The sequence below is a fragment of the Ictidomys tridecemlineatus genome, chromosome 7 (assembly GCF_052094955.1).
Source record: "Ictidomys tridecemlineatus isolate mIctTri1 chromosome 7, mIctTri1.hap1, whole genome shotgun sequence".
NCBI classification, from domain to species: Eukaryota; Metazoa; Chordata; class Mammalia; order Rodentia; family Sciuridae; genus Ictidomys; species Ictidomys tridecemlineatus.
In genome coordinates this window covers 168,979,512-168,999,850 of record NC_135483.1, presented here as the reverse complement: position 1 = coordinate 168,999,850, position 20,339 = coordinate 168,979,512, and the positions used below count along the sequence as shown (strand labels likewise).

The 20,339-nt window shown below is 36.5% G+C and overlaps 1 protein-coding gene and 1 long non-coding RNA gene across 4 annotated transcripts in view; one reads left to right on the top strand and one right to left on the bottom strand.

Annotated features, from left to right (window-relative positions):
- Pard3b (par-3 family cell polarity regulator beta) overlaps nucleotides 1-20,339 on the bottom strand; it is a 978,588-nt gene that overhangs the window by 586,016 nt on the left and 372,233 nt on the right. For both annotated transcript variants that reach the window (XM_040294778.2, XM_005335090.5), the window contains exon 3: nucleotides 14,271-14,442. In XM_040294778.2, the coding sequence (XP_040150712.2) occupies nucleotides 14,271-14,442 (172 nt within the window). The remainder of the gene's footprint in view (nucleotides 1-14,270; nucleotides 14,443-20,339) is intronic.
- Nucleotides 7,107-20,339, top strand: part of LOC120893101 (uncharacterized) — an 83,430-nt gene continuing 70,197 nt past the window's right edge. For both annotated transcript variants that reach the window (XR_013424262.1, XR_005738085.2), the window contains exon 1: nucleotides 7,107-7,240. This is a non-coding gene — a long non-coding RNA (uncharacterized LOC120893101). The remainder of the gene's footprint in view (nucleotides 7,241-20,339) is intronic.

The window sequence follows — 20,339 nt, the reverse complement described above, 5'->3', positions numbered from 1 at the left end:
TGATGATTACTACAAATTAATAATTGCCAATGTTGAGATAAATCACACTTAGGGTTGATTTGCTCTGTCCATAACATTTCATAGTTCCACACCTATTATAAAGAAGGATGATTCAGCAGCTTGATTTGATATTGTTATTTCTTGGGCTTTTGACACAATGGATTGACTTACCTACCTGCAGGCTGTGAGGTGTCCTTCCAATCAGCAATGACATCTGACAGGAGCAAGTGAGCTAAAGAAATCCGATCACAATTGATTTGCCAATAGAGGGCACTATCAAGGTCAGCATAAAATGCAAAAGACTGGACACAATTAAGATGGTCCCTAGCAGATGGACACAGTTTAAACCCCTTTCTATGCAGTCTAGATACTTCCTCCATCCTCACCTCTTTCATTGACTTCATACACACCTCCCTAACCCTTGACACATCTTCCCCACAAATGAAGCCAGCTAGGTCCACAGGGCTCTATCAGTTATTTCTTTCTTTTCTTTTTTTTTTTTAACTGATTCTTTACATATAACTAAGTTGGCATGGGGGTGATGCTTTGCTATTGATGTTAGATAAAATGGAAGAAACTCAGTGCATTTTCAGCCATTTGGTCAAACTCCAGGCACCATGCGTGTGGTTCAGGGCAAGTACACAAACAAATTGCAATTTCCTCTTTGTTGTTCTTTGGCAAAGTCTTCAATACATTGTGCATGTTCCCTTGAGGTCATGACTTCACACACTCTTTATCTGTCAATTTTAAAACATTTCTCTTCCATATAATTTGCCTCTTGATATCTCTACAGTCTTCACACAACCACTTGATCCTTAGTCCTACTATTCAAGTTCATACAGTTTATAATTCCTCAGAAAGATGAGTACTATTATTTAGTTTTGTTGTTTGCACTTTAATCATAATTGTCAAAAGAAGGAAAGTAGAATGAGATGGCAAAATGGAAAGAAAAGGAAGAAAGGGAAGAGACTGTAAGGAAGGAATGGAGAAGGGGTCAAAAGGAAGAGTAAAGAGAGAGAAAGGAGGGAGAAGAGAGAATTCAAGATACTAAGTTAGACAGGTTCTTAACCTGGAACCCTATAATATTACTGAATTTGGGTCAATGCCTACAGTCATCGTGAGATAAGCCAAATATGGCATAATGTAGGGGGCTGCCCCGTGCATGAGCTAAGCACCTCCCCTCAGCCTTGAGTAAAGGGGGTATTGGACTGGCATCATAGGCACATGCTGTGTGAAGCAAGTGGCTCTTACCTTTGCTCAGCAAGGAAGTACTTCAGCTCTGGGCTTGAGCGTTATCCAAAGGGATTGGGCAACCCCCCTTTTGAAACATGGTCCCCTGCCTTATTTGGGTGGAATATTCTATCAAATGTCTTTTTCCTAATATATAGAGGGGTTCCAGGTGCACTCCCTCTCTCTCTTGCCCTCTTGCCTTCCAGGGTGGAAAAGGACCCTTGAGGTCACAGAGCAGTCCCACCCTCTATCTGAGAAACTCATGTCCATGTGTTGCGTGATTTCTTCTCCGTTAAAAGTTACAGCCAGCTCCTTTGAACCCAGTTCATCTCGTCAGCACGGGCAGCTGGAGAGAGTATAAAATATTTTGTGTTGAGTGGTTTGCTTGGGTGCTTAGTGAATTAAGTCACTGTGAAGTTGTCTGGGGTAGAAGTAGAACAGAGGTGAAAAAATATTTCTGTTCCCAGATGATTATTCCACACCTCCCTTATGTTCCCTACATCAGACATGAGCTCGACAATTACACAGGACTCTTGCTTCAGAGTTCCGCCTCATTAAAACCATATCTGAGTGCCTGGGGTAAGTGGGAAGCAGGGTTAGAGCTGCACATGTGCAAGGTTCTAGTGGTCCTTCTCTTTCTAAGCACAGCATCTAGTCCTCAAGGAGGAGAAAGCCCCTTCTTCAAGTTTCAGGCCCACTCAACTTCTTGCTACTGAATTAAACACTTCTCCAAATAACTGACAACTCAGGTATCCAATGGTACCCCTTTGTGGATTATCTGTTACATGCAAACTTATCTTTAATATTAATGTTATTCATTTTAAGTACAGAAAGAAAGTTCTACTTCTCCTAGGGGTCTGGCTGTCACCAATCTGAATTTAAAACTCCATGAAATCATTTTGCCACATTTTCCCTCATGTGCTATTACATTGTAAGTCCACTCCATTCTCAGTATGAAACTCCAGTAATTGCAGTGATAAAGTAGCAGAATTTATACAACCACACATATGTGAAAACTAATTATTCTCAACTGACTAATGGGAAGATTGAAAAATCTTGACTATTATGAATATGTTTTAACAAAGATCTATTAATACTTGTCAAATAATGTAAGTCAAGTCCTTTTTGGAAAGAAATGCATCTTTTATTAATTATCTTTCTAATCTAACCACTAAATTATGAATACAGTGACAATTTTCTCAAATCGTAAAAAAATTTTTATAATCTTTATTTAGGTAAAAAGTGCTTTCATATTTTCTTCACACAGGCTGAATTAGCTCCTCCGAATCACTGACTAAATTTACTTCTTCCCCTACACACACACACACACACACACACACACACATACACATTCATGCACATTTTGGGGTACCTCTTTACTAAAGCTTTAGTCTGAAACTGTATGAATGTCAACCTAAAAGACACATTCAAGTGGTTAGGATGTCAGTATAAAGTATACTTGCTCATGATTTAGTAATGCCAAAATTATTTCAGAATGCAACTGCCAAATAAGGAAATTCTTACATAGTATCTGAAAATCAAGTCCAACAACCTGCTGAGTAATCAAAATTGTATTGGCCATACCAAAATTTCACAGTATTATCACTTTCACCTTCAAGCCACTCTGAAAAGGGAAAACATACAAACAAACAAAAAAACAGTAACAACTTCCTGAAAAATTTTCAACCTTTGTCTGCTTATACTAAATCAGGTGGAAAATGGAGGCAATTATCCAGATAATCCAAGAAGAATAAGACAAAAAGTTCCCCAATTATTTGCATATCTTAGGAGAAATATTTTCAGTTGTTCTACATTTAGGTAATTATATCCGCTCTCCTTTTAGACATGCAATTTGAAATTTTTCCCCTCAAGTAAAATCAAACAAACCAAAAACAAGCCCTACAGAGTATTTTGTAATTTATAAAATAGATTAATTTTTATTTGATACAATGACTAATTCCTTTTTAGGTCTGTACTAAATTAAGTCCTGGGAAAATGCACACTCTATTTAGTTCTGAATTGTTGCATATCATTTATGGGCAACGATAATGGGTCTTTATTTGTTTCAAAAGATTTGACTGGAAAACATTAAGGTCAGTCTCTAAGCTTGACCTTAAATATTCTGAGTTCTGGATTGAGTTGGCATTGGTGTGAAATATGAGCTAGCATTTTTAGGGTACCGCAAAGTATTTTTGAGAGCACACTGTTTCTAAGATTTGTGGGCCAAGAAGGGAAGTTGCTAGTGTGAACTGGCATCTAAGTCCTGTTTCCAAGCCCTGGTATTTGGGAGCTTGATTAAAGGTGGATTTTGGGGCAGATCCACGCATAATAGATATGGGTAATCTTAGCTAATCTTAATTCACTTAAGCTAATTTTAAAAGTATGCTTATTTCCTTGTGTAAAGGTACTCTTCAACAAGGACCACATGCATTTACCAATTGTGAAAGAAAATTTTTATGAACTTTATGATGTCAGGAGAAGGAAATAAAAGTAACCCTTACTTGAGTTAAAAAGAAGAAAAAGATTAAAAGGACCAAAGCAATTACTCTTCTACAAATCTCTAAAAACAAGCACAAAGGTATTGTTTGAAGCCTCTGCAGCTATTATACTATTCTGATTAATGTCCCTGACTATTGTTTTGGTTTCAGTAAACTATTTTACCATTTATCTTGTATGCCTGAAAAGAAGGAAAACAAAAAACAATTAATATTATGTTTTAAAGGAGAGCATAAGATGGCCAGAACCTGTATTTGAGACAAAAATGGGTTGAAAGTGAAACATGGAAAATGGGGAGAACTAAGGATCAGATCCAAAGATGTATTCCATGAACACAAAGAGATTTCAGATTTCTTCTTCCAGGTGACCGACATGATGATGAAAATAAGAACAGTGACTAGTTTTGGTATGGCAGGCACCATTCTAAGCATTTTACATTGATATATAAATGCACTTGCTACGACCCATCAGATATTTATTAATAATACTCCAGTTTAATAAGTGAGGAAACAGACACAAGGTGGTGAAGTAACTTGCCTGTATGGGACAGAGCCATATATGATCAGGAAGATGTGCCTTAGGGCCTGTATTCTTAATTTCCACACTACACTACTGTGGAGTAAACACATAATGCTTTGTCATCTCTGTCCTTCTCCATTTCTTATTTTTTTTGGGGGGAAATAAACTATTGTTTGCTTACATTATCAAGATATTAGAGAAGAAATAAAATTAAATACTTTGAATATTAGGGGAAAAATATTTTCAAGAAGAATTCTAAGAGAACATTTACCGAACTCATGTCAGTCTTCACCTTACTGAAATGACAGAAAATTATGATGTCAAATGGGTGGAAATGACCAAACAAATGCTAAACATCATATTTATTTAATAATAAGAAAAAAGGCATTAAGGGAAGGTAGGTCCTTTAAAGAAAATTAATTTTTGAGCAAATTCTTAAAGGTGGTCAATGGTCTGAAAAGAGGAAAAAAGGATGTGAAACTTATTCTCCAAACTTCTCCAAGGTAATCTTCTAAGTGTCTCCTTTGTAATGCAGTGCAGAATGTAGAACAGTTCACATACAGGACAATCATGTTTAACTAATCTAGACCCTCAACCAGGGAATGATAATTAGAGGGACTGAAAACATAATTTGCTTAAACCTCTCTGTAACTCACAAATAAATTAGGGTGAGGTAGTATACAGGTTGGAAGCAGGAAAGATCACTCTTGGGGTGCCTAGTCAGTGATTTACATGGGGCTTAGTGAAAAGGTAGTTAAGAGTAGATCCCAGACATCTACTTTCTTTTCAGGAAGAATTAATTCTTATCAATAATGCACCTGCTAGGCTAACCAGAGTAGGAGTCGGGCTCCATATTCACTACCTAAAATTAAAAGTCCGAATTTGACTGGAGTGTCTTTAGAGAGAAGGATGGATGGATATGTGAATACACGGATGGATACACGGATGTATGGGCAGATAGAGAGAATCAACTATCAAGCCATGTGATTTGTGGAGACCTCATTTCGGCAGCAGAGGACAGGACTGGGGGTTATGGAAGGTCTTGGGAATCTCAGATATTTCTTACTGCTAATTTGGAGATAAAATCAACACTGTCCAAAACTAGAGAGTCACGAAGATTCAAATATTGTAGTATCACAAGCAGACTCAAAATTTGAAATTTTATTGCCATTTACCTCTCCATCAACTGAAGACCCAAATAAAAGACAATTAACCAAGCTATGGGAAGAAATTGCATACGACTAATAGCACACACATAAAGCATTTGTGAACATCTTAATTAACTTATGAGGCAAGATCTTTTCATCTCTAAGGTTTTGTCATTGTATGCTCTGCAGTATTATAACAACACTAATAAATTTTAAAAAAATGGAATCTTAACAAAGTTAAGAAAATCACCTTGTAATTTATTTAAAGTCAACGAGATTGCAAGATGCTGGGGAATGAGTTTATGACTTATGTTATTTTATATTCCTCTGGTAGCCCGGCAGAATGCTTTTCATCTACCAGGCCATCAATAAATAATTATTGATTAACTGGAGCCAGTGACAGGCACATCACCATTTTCTCTAGCATTGACACCAGATATACTGATTTCTATAGCTAGACTCTTCAGCCCCATCTTCTTAAAAGAGCAGATGTTAGCTATGCAGATGCTAAACCCTCTGCCACAGAGGCAGTTAACTGTAACACAGAATTAAAGTCATGAGGTCAAAGGACATTATTCCTGAACTGTGACTAAAACAAGAAGTTTGCCTCATGCTTTCAGATCTCTGGGGGGAAGAGAGTCTATTTGTTTTAAAAACACAAGTAGGGTTTAATTGATCATCACAATTACACAGCACCCAGATGACACCAGGCCACTCAGCTTGCTGCTATGTAGCCATATTTTTAGTACAAATAGTGCAAAAAGACTTTAGAAATGTCATCTTTCCTAAGAGTTTTAAGAAATATGGACATTGAAGTAATGGCTTATTTTAGTCAATATTATCTTAAGATACCAAATATATGTGTTAAGATTTTAAATAGGTTGTGGCAAGGCAAAGAGCCTATTCATTTTCCTTGATCGCAATATATTCCACATACATGCATTCAGTTACCATAGCCCAGTCTTCCATCTAAACAAAAGGAAAATATAAGATGTACTACATAATTTCCTTTCCTCTAATTTTTACACACGGGGGGGGGGGGGATGGGGGGCGGGACATAAAGTCCCAAATTTCTTCCATCTGTAAAGGAGCTTGAGGAGTTTACACACAGACTCATGTTTACACAAAACAGCCATCAGAATTTATTTTGTTTTTTTTTTTAGAAGGTTACCTGTATTTTCTGATAGCTCTCAAAAACTTTCTCATCAAGTAAATGAACAAACAGAATGAGGCCTATTTCTGGGTTCCAGAGGAAGGATACATTGTTTCAGAGATAAATAGACAGGGTGTGGTGGGGCTGTCTGGGAGGTCCTGCTCCTTTATCTGGTAAATATTAAAAGAACGGTAAACAAAGGAGGGCTTATTTTTAAGGCCATTGCTAAGCACAGGCTGTCACTTTCCTTATCGCCTTGGATGTGAGAATGAACAGATCAAGCTGTTTCTGTATTTTTTTACTTTCATTGGGCCAAACCAAGGTATTGGTTAAAGTTTCAAAGAGGGTACAAAAAAGGGAAATAGCCAAATGTGTATATATTGGGGCATAATTTATCACATAACTTTATCAGACAAAGCAAATGAGAAAATCCTGAGCCAGTCACAAAAGCGTGTCCAACTCTGAGTGACTTGTCCTTAAGATGGATCTTCTGTAAATAATTAAATTAGTGGGTTTTTTCTTTGCCCATCTGGGCATAAAGAAAATAAGAATCATGTGAATGTGCCCACGTGCATACTCTTGGGGAAAGAAATTCCAAACGGCTAAACCTTACATTTCTGTCAGAGGAAAAGACTCTACCCTATATTGAATTCTTAGCAAGACTGATGAAATACAGACTGCAGAAGAAAATCAGGTTGGTTATAAAAAATTTGTTTAGGAGTGATTAGAAATTTATGAGAAAATATAATCTATTTTATGGCCACAAAGATTTACAGGTTTAAAATTTGAGGTGTATTTAGCAAATTTTAATATAGGTAAGATATTCAAAAGCATGCTATAATAGACATATAAAAGCATGCTACAATAAACACCGGTAGGCTCCACAGAGAGACCAAAGGGCAATTCTCCATGGTCGGGCTGAGCTGCCTCACAAGTACCTAAAACTGGGAGAGAAGAAATAGTGGGTGCATGCATTGGTTTTTGTTTGTTTGTTCTCTTTCTTTTATTAAGAGGACACACCACAAAAATCATTTTATCAGGAGTACTGGGCAGTATAAGAAGGTGAATATGACAGCATTGCTGAGAATATTTTCACTACTTAGGGACAAGGCCTCTGTAAACATGGCCTTACTGGCCTTACCATTAAAAGCAATCTGCAAAAGAGGCTTAAAAACCCAGGGGTCTAATATCAAATGAACAGTAGGAAAGGTGACCTTTCATTTGGTTTGTTTATTAGAGGATCTGCAGACTCCATCTCAGTGTGGGTCCAGCCCACAGTAAGAGGCCAAAGGGGAGATGGCGAACTCTTGTGTTTTTTTAGAGGTCATATAATCTACTGATAAAATACAGCTGAAAAGGAACAAGAATGAAAGCTTGCTTTTCAGGTGCTCTCTTATACTTTTGGTTCTATGTAAATTTCCTCTGGATTTTCTATCAGAGCATGACCGACTTATTACCAATTTAGGTGCCAAATTTAGCCAACAGATACGCTGCACAAGAGGAGGAAATGTCAGGTATATTAAAAACTGCATATTAAAAATATTAGTCCTATTTGGACTTCCCTCAAGACAAACAAAAATTACTCCTGTATGGTGATTAACTTCTAATAGTTGTTAGCAGCTGCTTGTCTTCAGGCATTGACTTCATTCTTTCAATTAAATAGCATCTTTGGCCCTTTACCAAAGTATTTTCAAAAATTTGAATATTTAGTGAACACACTAATGTTTATTTCCCAAAGCAACCCTTCACCTATTCTGAAAACAAAAACTAAAATAAAAACTAAAGCAACAATAGCAAAAGAAGAAGGGTGCCCCAAATAGGTTAGAAATGCTGTCACCTTCTTCGTCCTGATTGACTTGCCAGAAAACACACATACATTTTGTTGACTATATGGCTATGACTGATTGATGATAGCTCAGCAAGGTTACCATAGCTAATTACAACATCATTCATCTAAGCCTGCATGGAAAAAAAAAAAAAAAAAAAAAACCACCAGACTTCCAGGGAAGAAAGAGGAAAAGAAAGAAAAGCTATTCTATAGCTGCTAACTTTTGAATAATCAGCCTCAACAGCAAACAAATAGGGTGAAACACAATGACCAAATTATGACTTATGGATTCATCCAAGCAAATGACCTCAGTTCCTTGGTAATTTTAACCCTGGGTTTGAAGCCAACAGCAGAGCTTCCAGCAATAAGGAACCCTACGTGCTTACGTGCTTTGTAGTGAGAATTCAAAGGCTCCATCAGAAGCACAACCCATCCCTGAGCTTAAGTTCTGCTATGTGTGTGGTGTGAGTGTGTTTGTCTAGGATCAGATGCCAATACTTAAACTCACATTATGGGCACAGCAGCTACTTAGACACTGCAGCCTAATTAAAGGAATAAACTTCCTCCTTCTTTATGTTTTCCTGAGGATCACTGCCATAAAGGGATTTGGTTTCCTTAAGAATTGAGAAAAATGTTCCCATATGTTTCTTTTGTGCGGTGAGTTATTCAAAATCAGATAGAAAATAGTTACAATTTCCAACAATAATCTGTGGCTACACAATATTTTCTGAGAACTACTGAAAATAAAGAGGAGAGGACTCAGTGTTTTGAAAATAATGATATTATAACAAACATATAATCATAATTTCCATTTCTGTTTTGAAGAAGCACAAACACACAAGGAAACAATAAAGCATCTGAGGCACCTTTCAAGTCTCAGAAACAAGAATCACTTTCAAATAGAAAGTAGCTCGTCTTCAAAGTTTAACACAAAGAGGAAAATAAAGCTCAAACTAGTTGGCTCCTAACTTTAATCAGATTGCTTTACATCTAGGTAACAAAGATCACACAAGTGGCAACAGCCAAATTTAAAGTTCTTTTTATCTTGAAACACTATTGAAATTGCATTGCTAAAATAATTATAACTAAAGAAATATTTTCTTGTGCAAGCTTGAACTCGAAATAACAAATTTCAATCAAGGAGCACTGAGAAAAATTATCAAAAGGCACAAAATAAAACTACTAATTAATTGGACCATGGGAGATAAATTGACAGGAACATGGAGTTAAATTCAAACTCAGCTTGGTATTAATGAAATACTCCTGGGATGATCACAGTCCACTGGAGCAAGATAGACTTGCTTTATAGATAAGAAAATGTGGCCCAGAGAATATGGTGAAGACACAAGAGATGGTAGCCTGATGTCCTTGATTCTGAGTTTTCATTTTTGTAGAAATCCAAATGTGTCCTACTCTACTTTACTTTTTATTTGGAAAAAAGAAAAATGTTGTCCTGATAGAGGCAGGTGAAATGACTTTCCTAGGACACACAGCTAGTTCAAATACTGGTCTGGGACCAGCTCCATATCACTGTTTCTCAAGGGACAGGGATTTGGGGCAACCTCAGGCTATGGCTGCAGAATCCCTTTGGGGGGACTGAAGGTGGGGTTCCATTGATTCAAAACACTAGAATTAAATATTTGTTGAATCACTGAAATATGCTCAGAAAAACTACAGGGTTAGTTCCACAGTCAAGAATTGGAAAATCCTTAAACTAGGTGATTTAAAAATGCAAATGAATTCTGTAAATATGACTTTTTGCTATTATTCTTGGTGTTTTGTCCACTGTGTATCTTCTTTTAAGTAAACTCTTAGGTTATCAATATCTAAAGTATATGGTAAAGGGCATTGGACAGTTTCAAAAAAACATAGAATCTTAAAGTGTTGGATAATATTCTAGTTATGACTAAGTCAGGATTCAGTTATTCAGTCATTTCATTTAAAAAATCTGTTAGAAAAGGAATGGTAGGAAATAATTTAGATAAATGAGGTTGGAATTATGCAGTTGCCCACTTGATTTAAAATTCTGCTTACCAATTACATATATACATATACTTATATATATATGTATAAATATATCCTATATATTAATTAAATATATTTCATATGTATATGCCCTATTAACATACAGGGCATGAAACCACAGACCCCTTTAGATTGGTAGAAGATTTCTGATGTTCACCTTTGTGACTCTTTGTTGCTGAATGAATATTTAAAAATATATGTATTGTACACTTCTGATACTATTCTCAAATACTTGAACAAGTCTTTATAAACAAGGTCATATTTGAGTTTGGGCTTAAAAGGTACATTTTTTAATCAGGTTAAAAAATAAAAAAGAATTGCAGGGGCAAGGCAGGCAAAGGGAGCAGTATATGCAAAGGAACAGAGATTTGAAAGTAGTCAATTTGGGAAACGGCAAGTGACTCACGATGTTTACAGGTTATGTTGGCCATGGAAGGGTAGCCAGCAAGAAGGGTAGGCAAAGAGGAAGCAGCTAGGTCACAAAGAGCCAGTGCAAATGAATTTCATGCAATAAGTATCCTGTGTATAAGGTATTTCATCTTGGAGGTAAAAGGAAGGATAGCAGGGCCAATCTCTTTATGTACCATATAGGAAAAGTTATAAGTTTTTATGAGAATATTGTTGAAAGCTATCTTTTTAAAATTATTTTTTAGTTATACATAGACACAATATCTTCATTTTGTTCATATATTTTTATGCGGTGCTGAGGATCAAACCCAGTGCCTCACAGCGCTCTGCCACTGAGCCACAGCCTCTGCCCTGTTCAGAGCTATCTTGTGTTGAAAAAGGAGATACAAAAATTTTACTGAACATTGAAAATATTTTAATTTTGTAAGCCAGTAAAACAAGATAAATTTATAGTGACAGCATGGCCTAGATGTAAAAATATGTTGATTCCTAATATTTTTTTTTAATTCTTTTGCCTTAAGTAAAAAAACATGTAAGCAGGCACTGAGTAAAATTTCTATTTTATTGAATGGGCCTTAATCATGAGAAAACTAGCAAGAATTAGGCCTTGCATCTGCTGTTCCAGCCTGGGTGAAAGAACTCAGGAAAGAAGTACAACCAGTTCCAATGGCCTGTGGGAGCTAAGTGGTGAATAACAACAAAGGCCTGGGGGTTCAGTGACTTGTACTTTATAATCACTCTGTCATGGTGGGTTGCTGGAATACAAGCCCTGTCCTCCTCTGCCTGCCTTCTCGCATTCTGCATCTAGAGGGAACTTCAGTGTAGATCTGACAACCAACCGGGTCACTCCCAGAAAAGCCACAAACACTACATCTATTGCCAACCATATCACTCCATCCTGAGATGCCTGGCCTGTGACCAAGTCCTGCCCTGGGGCCAGGAATAGGGTGTACACCAGAGCTGGCTGTTTTGCTTTCCTCTTTTTACTTCTGTATCTGAAAACCTGATAAATGTGTGTTTACTGTGTTCTTTAAGTTCCAGAAAAAAAAAATCAATCTGCTAAACCATAAAGATGGAGAAGGAATGATTTTTCTTAATCTATAATTATCTCTGTCCAAATTCCTCCAGCCAATTCAGAGAAACCATGTACACTGGCTTGCTAATGAATTTGGACACGGTTCTTGGAACAATAGGGAGACACCAAAGGTTGTTTAGGCAGAGGAGTACATAATCAGATCTGTGATTTAGAAAGGTAGCCTGGCATCAGCAGGGATTGAAGAGGTCAGGCACAGTACAGGAAAAGGTCCATCTGAGGCCTCTGCAAGGATGTAACAGATGATGAATCTCTGGCCTACACCCTGGCTGTGGACAAGGAAGCTAAGCAGCACAGAAGGGAGGATGGCGGGGGCAAAAAGAGAAGATGGAGAGGATGCCAAGGGTTTGGGCCAAAAGGCTGGAAGGCAACAATTAATCACCCAAAAGTGAGTGTTAGCTAATCTCATCATTTAATCTTTCATTAAGTGAAATTGGATTTGTAAGCCAAGGAATTTAGTTAGCCTTTTCAAGATTTTGGTATATATTCACAAAGTAAACTCCAGGAAAGTTATATCAATTTATTATATTATGAGTAGCTTATTCAGAGGCAGAACAGTAAAATGCTTCCTGACACTGGAAACATCGAGTGTTCAAATTCTGGCTTAGTCACCTAATAGCTGTGTGAACAATAAAATCTCATTAGGTATCATGGACTGAAGTGAGTCATTCTGAGTCAAGTGTTTAAGTTACTCAGAGCACTGCCTTCAGCTCAGTGCCTGGCATGTAGTCCCCCATTTAGTATTATCTTCTATCCCTGTCTTGTAGTCAGTGTGGGGAAAACTGAAAGCCTAATTTTAAAGAAGGGGGACCTCAGCTCACTTTCTTCTTGTACTCAACATTGCTAATGCTGCTCAGGTGGTCCAAACAAAGAAATGCAAAAGTGCTAAGGGAAAACAAAACAAAACAAAATTTTCTCCTGAAAAAACTTATAAGAGAAAGGTAAACACAAATTTCCAGGCACAGGGGTTACTCTGAGGTGCAGCCTTTTGAAGACCATAGAACTTGCTTATAAATAGAACATCTAAACAAGCAAGAGCAATTTTCTCCTTTCGTCTTCCCTTACTGCCTAATTTTCCTCGCATGCCATTTGCATAATGGATAAAAAGGCATCCATTATGCAAATAAATGATGGGGCTGCAAGGTTGCTGAAGCCAGCAGCCTGGCTGCAGAGGAAGAAAAGCTGCCACGGAGCCTTCCAACACCCTTACTCCAGCAGACTGCTTCACTAGCTGGGTTTCCAAAAGATGAAGGAAAATCATGAAGACCACAGGTCATTATTTTTTATTTGATTTGTTTTAAAAAGGACACTGAGATACTTTTCAGAAAATCAGGACACAATATGGTTATTCAGTGTGGTTGTATGTAAAATCAACTTAATAGTATATATTTTATTTCAAATAGGGAAATTAAGTCCTATGTACAGCTTTTGCAATTTTAAACATATGCTGTGCTTTCAAAAATGTAAGATTCCTTTTTTGACATGGGAAATGCCTGTCCTTCAAGTTTGAGAATTAAACTCTAGTAGATGCATTGAACATTCTCAGAATGGTGTGAACACATTCAACAGGAATACAAATTAAGTACCAAAATATTGGTGGGTTTTCAAAAACTTCATGCTGTTAAACTGACCTAAACTTCTAAGAAGTATCACCAAAAACTGATATAATTTTCTCTGGGAGTTGTAAATTGATAAAAACTTTACAAGAATGTCTATTTTCTCTTTCTACAAACACCTTCAAAACAAATATCATGAAAAAGAATTCTGAGCAAAATCACCAGATGAATTGTCCTTGTTTGAATAAAGCAGCAGGAAAGAATTTCAAAACTAACTTCAAAATATTTTCCCCAGAGTCTGAGATATATATTAGAAGAAAAAGAAGATGGCTAAGAAAGAAACTGACCTTTATTTCTAGTATGGATTCTTTGGTAACTCTTAGCTCTGCCACATGACTTTTTTTTCCAGGAACTTTTTAAATGTGATCCTCAGAGGATACAGTCAACCTCATCATTTACAGTCTGACTCCCCCCACCCCCACCCCCGATATTTCTTCAAGGACATGCAATTCAGATTCACCTTCACTTCAGTTCAAGGAAAAAAAAATGCATCTACTTACCTGAGTACCAGCAGCTGCAAATATATATGTGTATATATATATATATATATATATATATATATATATATAATTTTTCAGAGAAAAGGAAAACCCATTTTTTTAAGAAAAAAATATCAATAGGATAAAAGCAACACAGTCAATCAGATGATGTGTTTTCAACCAGGGGAAAAGCATACCACTAAAAATACATGTACCTGTAATGTTGTGAACAACCAATAAAAAATAAATAAATAAATAAATAAAAATACACGTACCTAATTTCAGAGCAGAAGGGGTTACTTCGATTTCCCCACCAATTGGTTTAAATTTGGCCAGTTGGGCAGCCACTTCTGTCTCAATAGCATCTGGGCTCTGCCAATCTTCAGGGTTTCCGCTGGGGCTCTCAAACTTGTGGAGAGGTTCTTGTTCATCAAACACAGCAATCAGCTACAAAAAGTCCAACAACACTAATTACTTTATAGGACACACATATCTAAGGGACACTGTATCTAGCTGATTGTGATCTTTATTTGATTTCAAAGAAAATGTCCTCTTCAGTCTTGAAACTTTAATGTTACTGTACCACAACTCTTAATTCTTCAATAATATTATGTCTATAAACACCATGGTCAGGACATAATGAATGGTTTGTTCTTTTGTTTATTTCGTCTATTCCTAAAATAGAGAACCAATTTTGGCTACCTCTCTTAAAGGAATGAAATGGCTGCCTCTTCCCCTTACCACTTTTTCTCTAATATCCCTAAAAAGAACATTATTTCAGGAATGTTCCCCAAAATGAAAGTTAAATCTACAAAAGTTGAACATAAACATTCCAGACTCAAAGGCTAAGACACATTACAAAATCCCAATTATATCTGTCCTTCTAGACACAGCTAAATCCCCACATTCTTACAGATTGTTTGTAAACAGTTTGTGTTTATCTTGTATATGTAGATACCCAAATTTTTTCCAATATGTAGATACCCAAATTTTTTCCATACTTATTCAAATTATTCTTTTCTTTCATGATTGACTCTGAGTGGACTAGGTTAACTTCAATGGATGCTAATGCAATGAGACTAAACCTTCACATTTTTAAACTAATTATATCCATTTTCTTCTTAATTTTATTTCATAAAAGAGAATGCTTATCATTAATTCAAAAACTTGAAATGTCTTCTCCAAGTCATTTTTCATTAAATAACAGCAAAATATTTTAAAATTTGTACTAGTCATGCAGACCACAGACAAGTCCTAAGGGCAGGTCCATTGAGACTGCGTTATTAGCCAACAGGTTACCCCACCACAGAGAAACTTCATAGGTTTCTCAATAGCTGACACAGAAAAGTCCAACACAAGTTCATGAAGAAGCTAGAGATGCTACTGTCAATTCAATGAAGTACAGCGAGTGTCAATGTGAAAACTGCTGGTAAATCTTTTGATATTTTTCATTCATTAAATAAAACACACCTACTTATGATTCAAACATTTATTCAGGAAAGGCACTCACAGCCCCATTCATCGGGGGAAACTTTTTGGCAATAGTATTAATAACACAAGTGTGGGGGTAACCAATCAAAACATCATAAATTCCAATTCAGTCTTTCAAAAGAAATGAATACAATTAGGGATATGTAAATTGGCTATTCAAAAATAATTTTCATAATTGACTACTCATTTCCAGGATGGAGACTTCTTTAATTGGAGAATCCAACAATCCTCACCACAGAAAAGAAATGCTTGCTCCCAAGGCATTCTTTTTAATTCTTGAAATTGAGCACAAGCATTTTCTATTTTTAATTGCTAGCACTGATGAACTGATTTGAGATAAGACTCAAATGGATTAATAATGAAAGATTATTCTAGTATAAAAATAATCAGTGGATCTATATATCTTTCTAATCATCTGGCCAAAATGAAAAGTTTTAACACCTTAAATCCTGAAAAGGAAAATAAAATCAATTTTTAAAAAGTTTGATGGAATTGCTATTTTCATCACCATTTCTACACCATAATTATAACTTCAACTTTGCATACTGGTGAATTCTAACACATAATAATGATGTTAATTTCTATATACAATCAACTAGGCAGTGGTAAATTGTATTGGCACTGTGAAGAGTTTTGTTTAATACGTTGTTCTTTTCTCTCTTGCTACATCTTTAACTGCAGCATAATCCATGTGCTTTAAATATTATAGTAAAGAGAAATAGAATATGAATCAGAAGTATAACACAAAAACCTAAAATTGTTAACTCATAAGTTAAATCACATTACCTATGCATTTTCTTTTAACAATACTTCACTGTTTTCCATACATTATGCTCACACAAGGTTATAGCATATTTAGTAACCATAGTATACCTATTTGTCAAATGGGAGAACATAGCACTTTGGAGATTTTGTTTCCCAAGATCATAGACTAAATGGTATCTGCTAATAGAATCAAGTCTTTTTTATTCCCAACCCAGGGTTTCAGATCATAATGTGACCTTTTTCAAAACTAAAAAGCCAAAAAAAAAAAAAAAGTGACCACACTGTAGAATACTTATATTTTGTTCATAAAGGCCTAATATCCTAAATAATATAAACTTCAGTTTTGGATGATACAGAAATACATGACTCTTCTTGCAGATAATAACAGAGAGACCTGGGTATTCCCCAAATCTCATATTCTCTTTGATTAATTAATTATGTAACCTGTCTCCCATTCACATGATTGCTAGGAATTTCTTCAGCTAAACTTGGTTTGGATGAAAGAAAGTCTTGAGTCCTGGGAAAAGGAGAACCAGTGGTGCCCATCTAAATCACTGTCCTCCAGGTGCTGGCTGAGAGGCTCTCTCCATCTAGTCTTCATCTCAACATTTGCAGTGCACATAGACTTGTGTCCAATGGATAATTCATTGAAATCGCACATTGTAGATTCTTGTTAACTAAATTACTTGATTCATTGGAACACCTACCTTACTGAGCAGCAGTGTTCCCAGAAGATAGTGCTTCAGAGATGCAGTGATTAGCATGAACCTGCACTCTGGTCCCTCAACAGAAGGCATGCTGGTTTCCAGAGCATCCAGGGCATGAACATGGCCTAGCTTACTTACCTGCTTTTAAACATATTCACACATTCATGAAAAGGTTTCACCTACAGTAAACTTCTGTGGCTTGTAAAGGAATTTTGAGACACCTCAGGAGGTGTAATGACCTAAATTTCACACAAAATGCAAACAGGCAATGATTGATCTGGATGCATTCCTCTGCGGCTGTATCTTCTGGGTGTCTTCTGGTCTGCACCGTCTTCGCTTGCCTTCCGGTACCTCACAATCCCTTGTGTTGTACTTTAAATTTCAGGGCCTTTATTAAATTTCCCTTTGCTTATTCCTCTTCATTTCCCAGATTGTGTTTCAAAGAATGCTAAAGTGCATATGTCTAAATCCAGGCTCAGACTGTCAAGTTCCTAACCTCTCAAAAACTGAAGAGATGCTCTTCCAAAGCTTTCCCATGGTCATTTGAATCCCAGTTAATAGCTTCATTCTTCCAAATTTCTCAGGCAAAAAACTTGTGGTAATCCTTCAACTCTCTCCCTTCTTATTGCTCTGTCTCTGTCATCCCATGACACATTTGATATCTCAAAAAAAAAAATCAGATTCTGACCACTTCTCACCACCTCCACTATCACCACTTTGGACTCAGCTACCAAAATTTCCTTGTGTTACTACAATAGCCTCTGGACTGACCTCATTTCTACCCAGGCTTCTTTCCCTCAGTGAAGGAAAACTCAGACCAGCAGCCAGAACCATCTTGCTAAAACACAAGTCAGACCATGTCTCCTCTGACCAGACCCACCTCACCTGGATAGAAGACCAAGTCCTTGCACTGGCCATTAAGGTCTTTGACTCCCCATAACTTATATGATCTTGTCCTCCAATTATTCTCTCCTAAGTTCCCTGGGCTCCATTCCTCTGCACTATCATCTTCATTCCTACCATACTGTCTTTATATTTTCTGTTCTCCCTGCCTGGTTTTCCACCAGATACCCCATTTTTTTTTTTTAAATTTCCTGTGGTGCTTAGCATCAAACTCAGGACCTTACACATGCTTGGCAAGTGCTCTACCACTGACCTATATCTCCAGCTCAGAAAAGCCAACAGTTCAAAGATCAAAAAGAAGTAAAATAATTTTGCATAACTTAAAACGTTCATGGTTGAATAACAGATATGATCGAACGGGTGATATGTGCAACTTTGCATTACCAATATCTGCTCAAGGACTCAGACCTGTGTTTGTACTTGAACAGTAAGGCAATTTAATCAATGTCTAGCTGGTCATGCATCAACTAGCAAGGTATGCTTGTGTCCGTGTTTGTGTTTTGTGGAGGCTGAGAAGTGGCAGGAGTAGAATGCTAATTTCCTTGATAAAATTCCTAATATGCCCAAATGCTTAGCACAGAGCCTGTCCACAGGTACACAATAGAAGGCCAAATTTAACTTATTTTCCTAGCACAGTGATCATTCCCTGGCTTCCAGAGTAGTCCCACTTGACTTGTTTATCCCTCTTCTGCTTTTACTTTGTTGTTTCTCTTTAATCTCTTCATCACAGCATTGACAGAGGAACACAGAAAGTATCAAGATCAAACGCATCAAATGGGTAATTTTGATTCTTATTTTTTTTTTTGGTCTCACTTTTCATCCCACAACAACACACAACCCTTGGGCATGTAGTCTGGCTCTTCCACGGTCTTCTCTTGGTACTCGAAATACAGTACCAAGGCCTGTAGCTTTTATGCTGGCAAGTAAATATTTTAACAATAAATGCCACCACATGCATTTATTACCAAGTTCCTCAATATTCATGGTGTGGTTTATTCTGTTGTCAACTTGTAGCATTCTGTCACTTTTATAGCCTGAGATTTTATAATCTAATGTTATTATGCTTAGCCTATGTAGAGAATAAAAAAGAGCCATCCAAATGCTCATAGAGCATAATAAACTACATTTATAAAAGCATTTTATTAGTAATTACACTGAGAAATATGTGGCTCTATTTTAATTACATGTCAAGTGAACTAATGAACTAATATAAAGAAAGGCTTCTTTGCTGCACTGAGTTCTTTGGGTTAAATTATTGAACTTAACAATGTATTGCTATTTTTTGCTGTTTCCTACACATTCCATGTTACCACTATCAAGTAAAATTAAAAGACAAAGAGAAAAAATCCTACAAAGTAAAATTGGAATCATTTGTCTCAAATCTTAATAAACACAATTAAATCTAAGTAAGACTGTGAAATTACAACAATTTCACAAGTAGGGGAAAACACATTATCACCTTTGAGAGGGATTGAAGCACTGCAGAATTTCATTTAAATGTATGCATCTGTCTGTAACTAAATAACAATTGGCTATGAGAACTAATTTTATGCCACTTTAAACAAAGGTTTCAAAGTAGGTTCTTTTCCTTCATAGGAGTTTGACAGCAAGATAAAAACATTTAATCTGGGTTCTTAAAATTAGCAGGCCCACATTAGCATCTTCATCAGATGCCAGCATCAGATCTAGCATCCGTGGAGCAGGTACACAGCGGCTCTGATTCTTAGATACTTCAGTGGATATTCAGTAAATGAGATAAATCTATTTTCCTTTCCTCCTCAAACTGAAAAACTGCAATAGGCGTCTTTATAAACTTTACAGCTTTAAGCTTCATTTTAAAGAAAGTAACACGATTTATTCAACTATAATAAGAACCCTATTTATCCTTATCACTTTTTAAAGAGGCATCCACTTAAATTGCCCCATAACAATGAAAACTATGCCTATTAAGAAACTACCCATATTTCAGCCCTAGATACATTTACCTCTTTAAGTATGTAGTCAGTTGCTAGGACATCAGGTGTACATTAAACACGTTATACTGAATCATATTTTTCCCCTGAGTGATATGAATAAAAATTTAAAATGTAATCACTTGATGAGTGGGAGAAAATCTTGAATTTGGGTTTACTGCATCCTTTAATTTCTTTGCTCACAATTTATTAAGCCACCCTCACAACTCACACCTACTATTTGCAGGAGAAGCCTAAGAAGCCCTTTCCTCTGTGCCCTTGACCACACACAATACTGGTAAGGCAAAGGATCCCATGGAGGTCAGGTGGCAGCCAAGAAAGCCCTGATCCTCGTGGTGGATGAAAGAGGGGGACGCCTTGGGAAAAGCACACAGTTATGGGAGCCAGGACAAGTTTCTAGCATCATTGGGATAACACAAATGTCAGAAATTTTAAAACTCAATATACCTGGCTTGTCAATAATAATATTCCCGCTGCCCCTGGATTGCATATATTAAAAAATAAC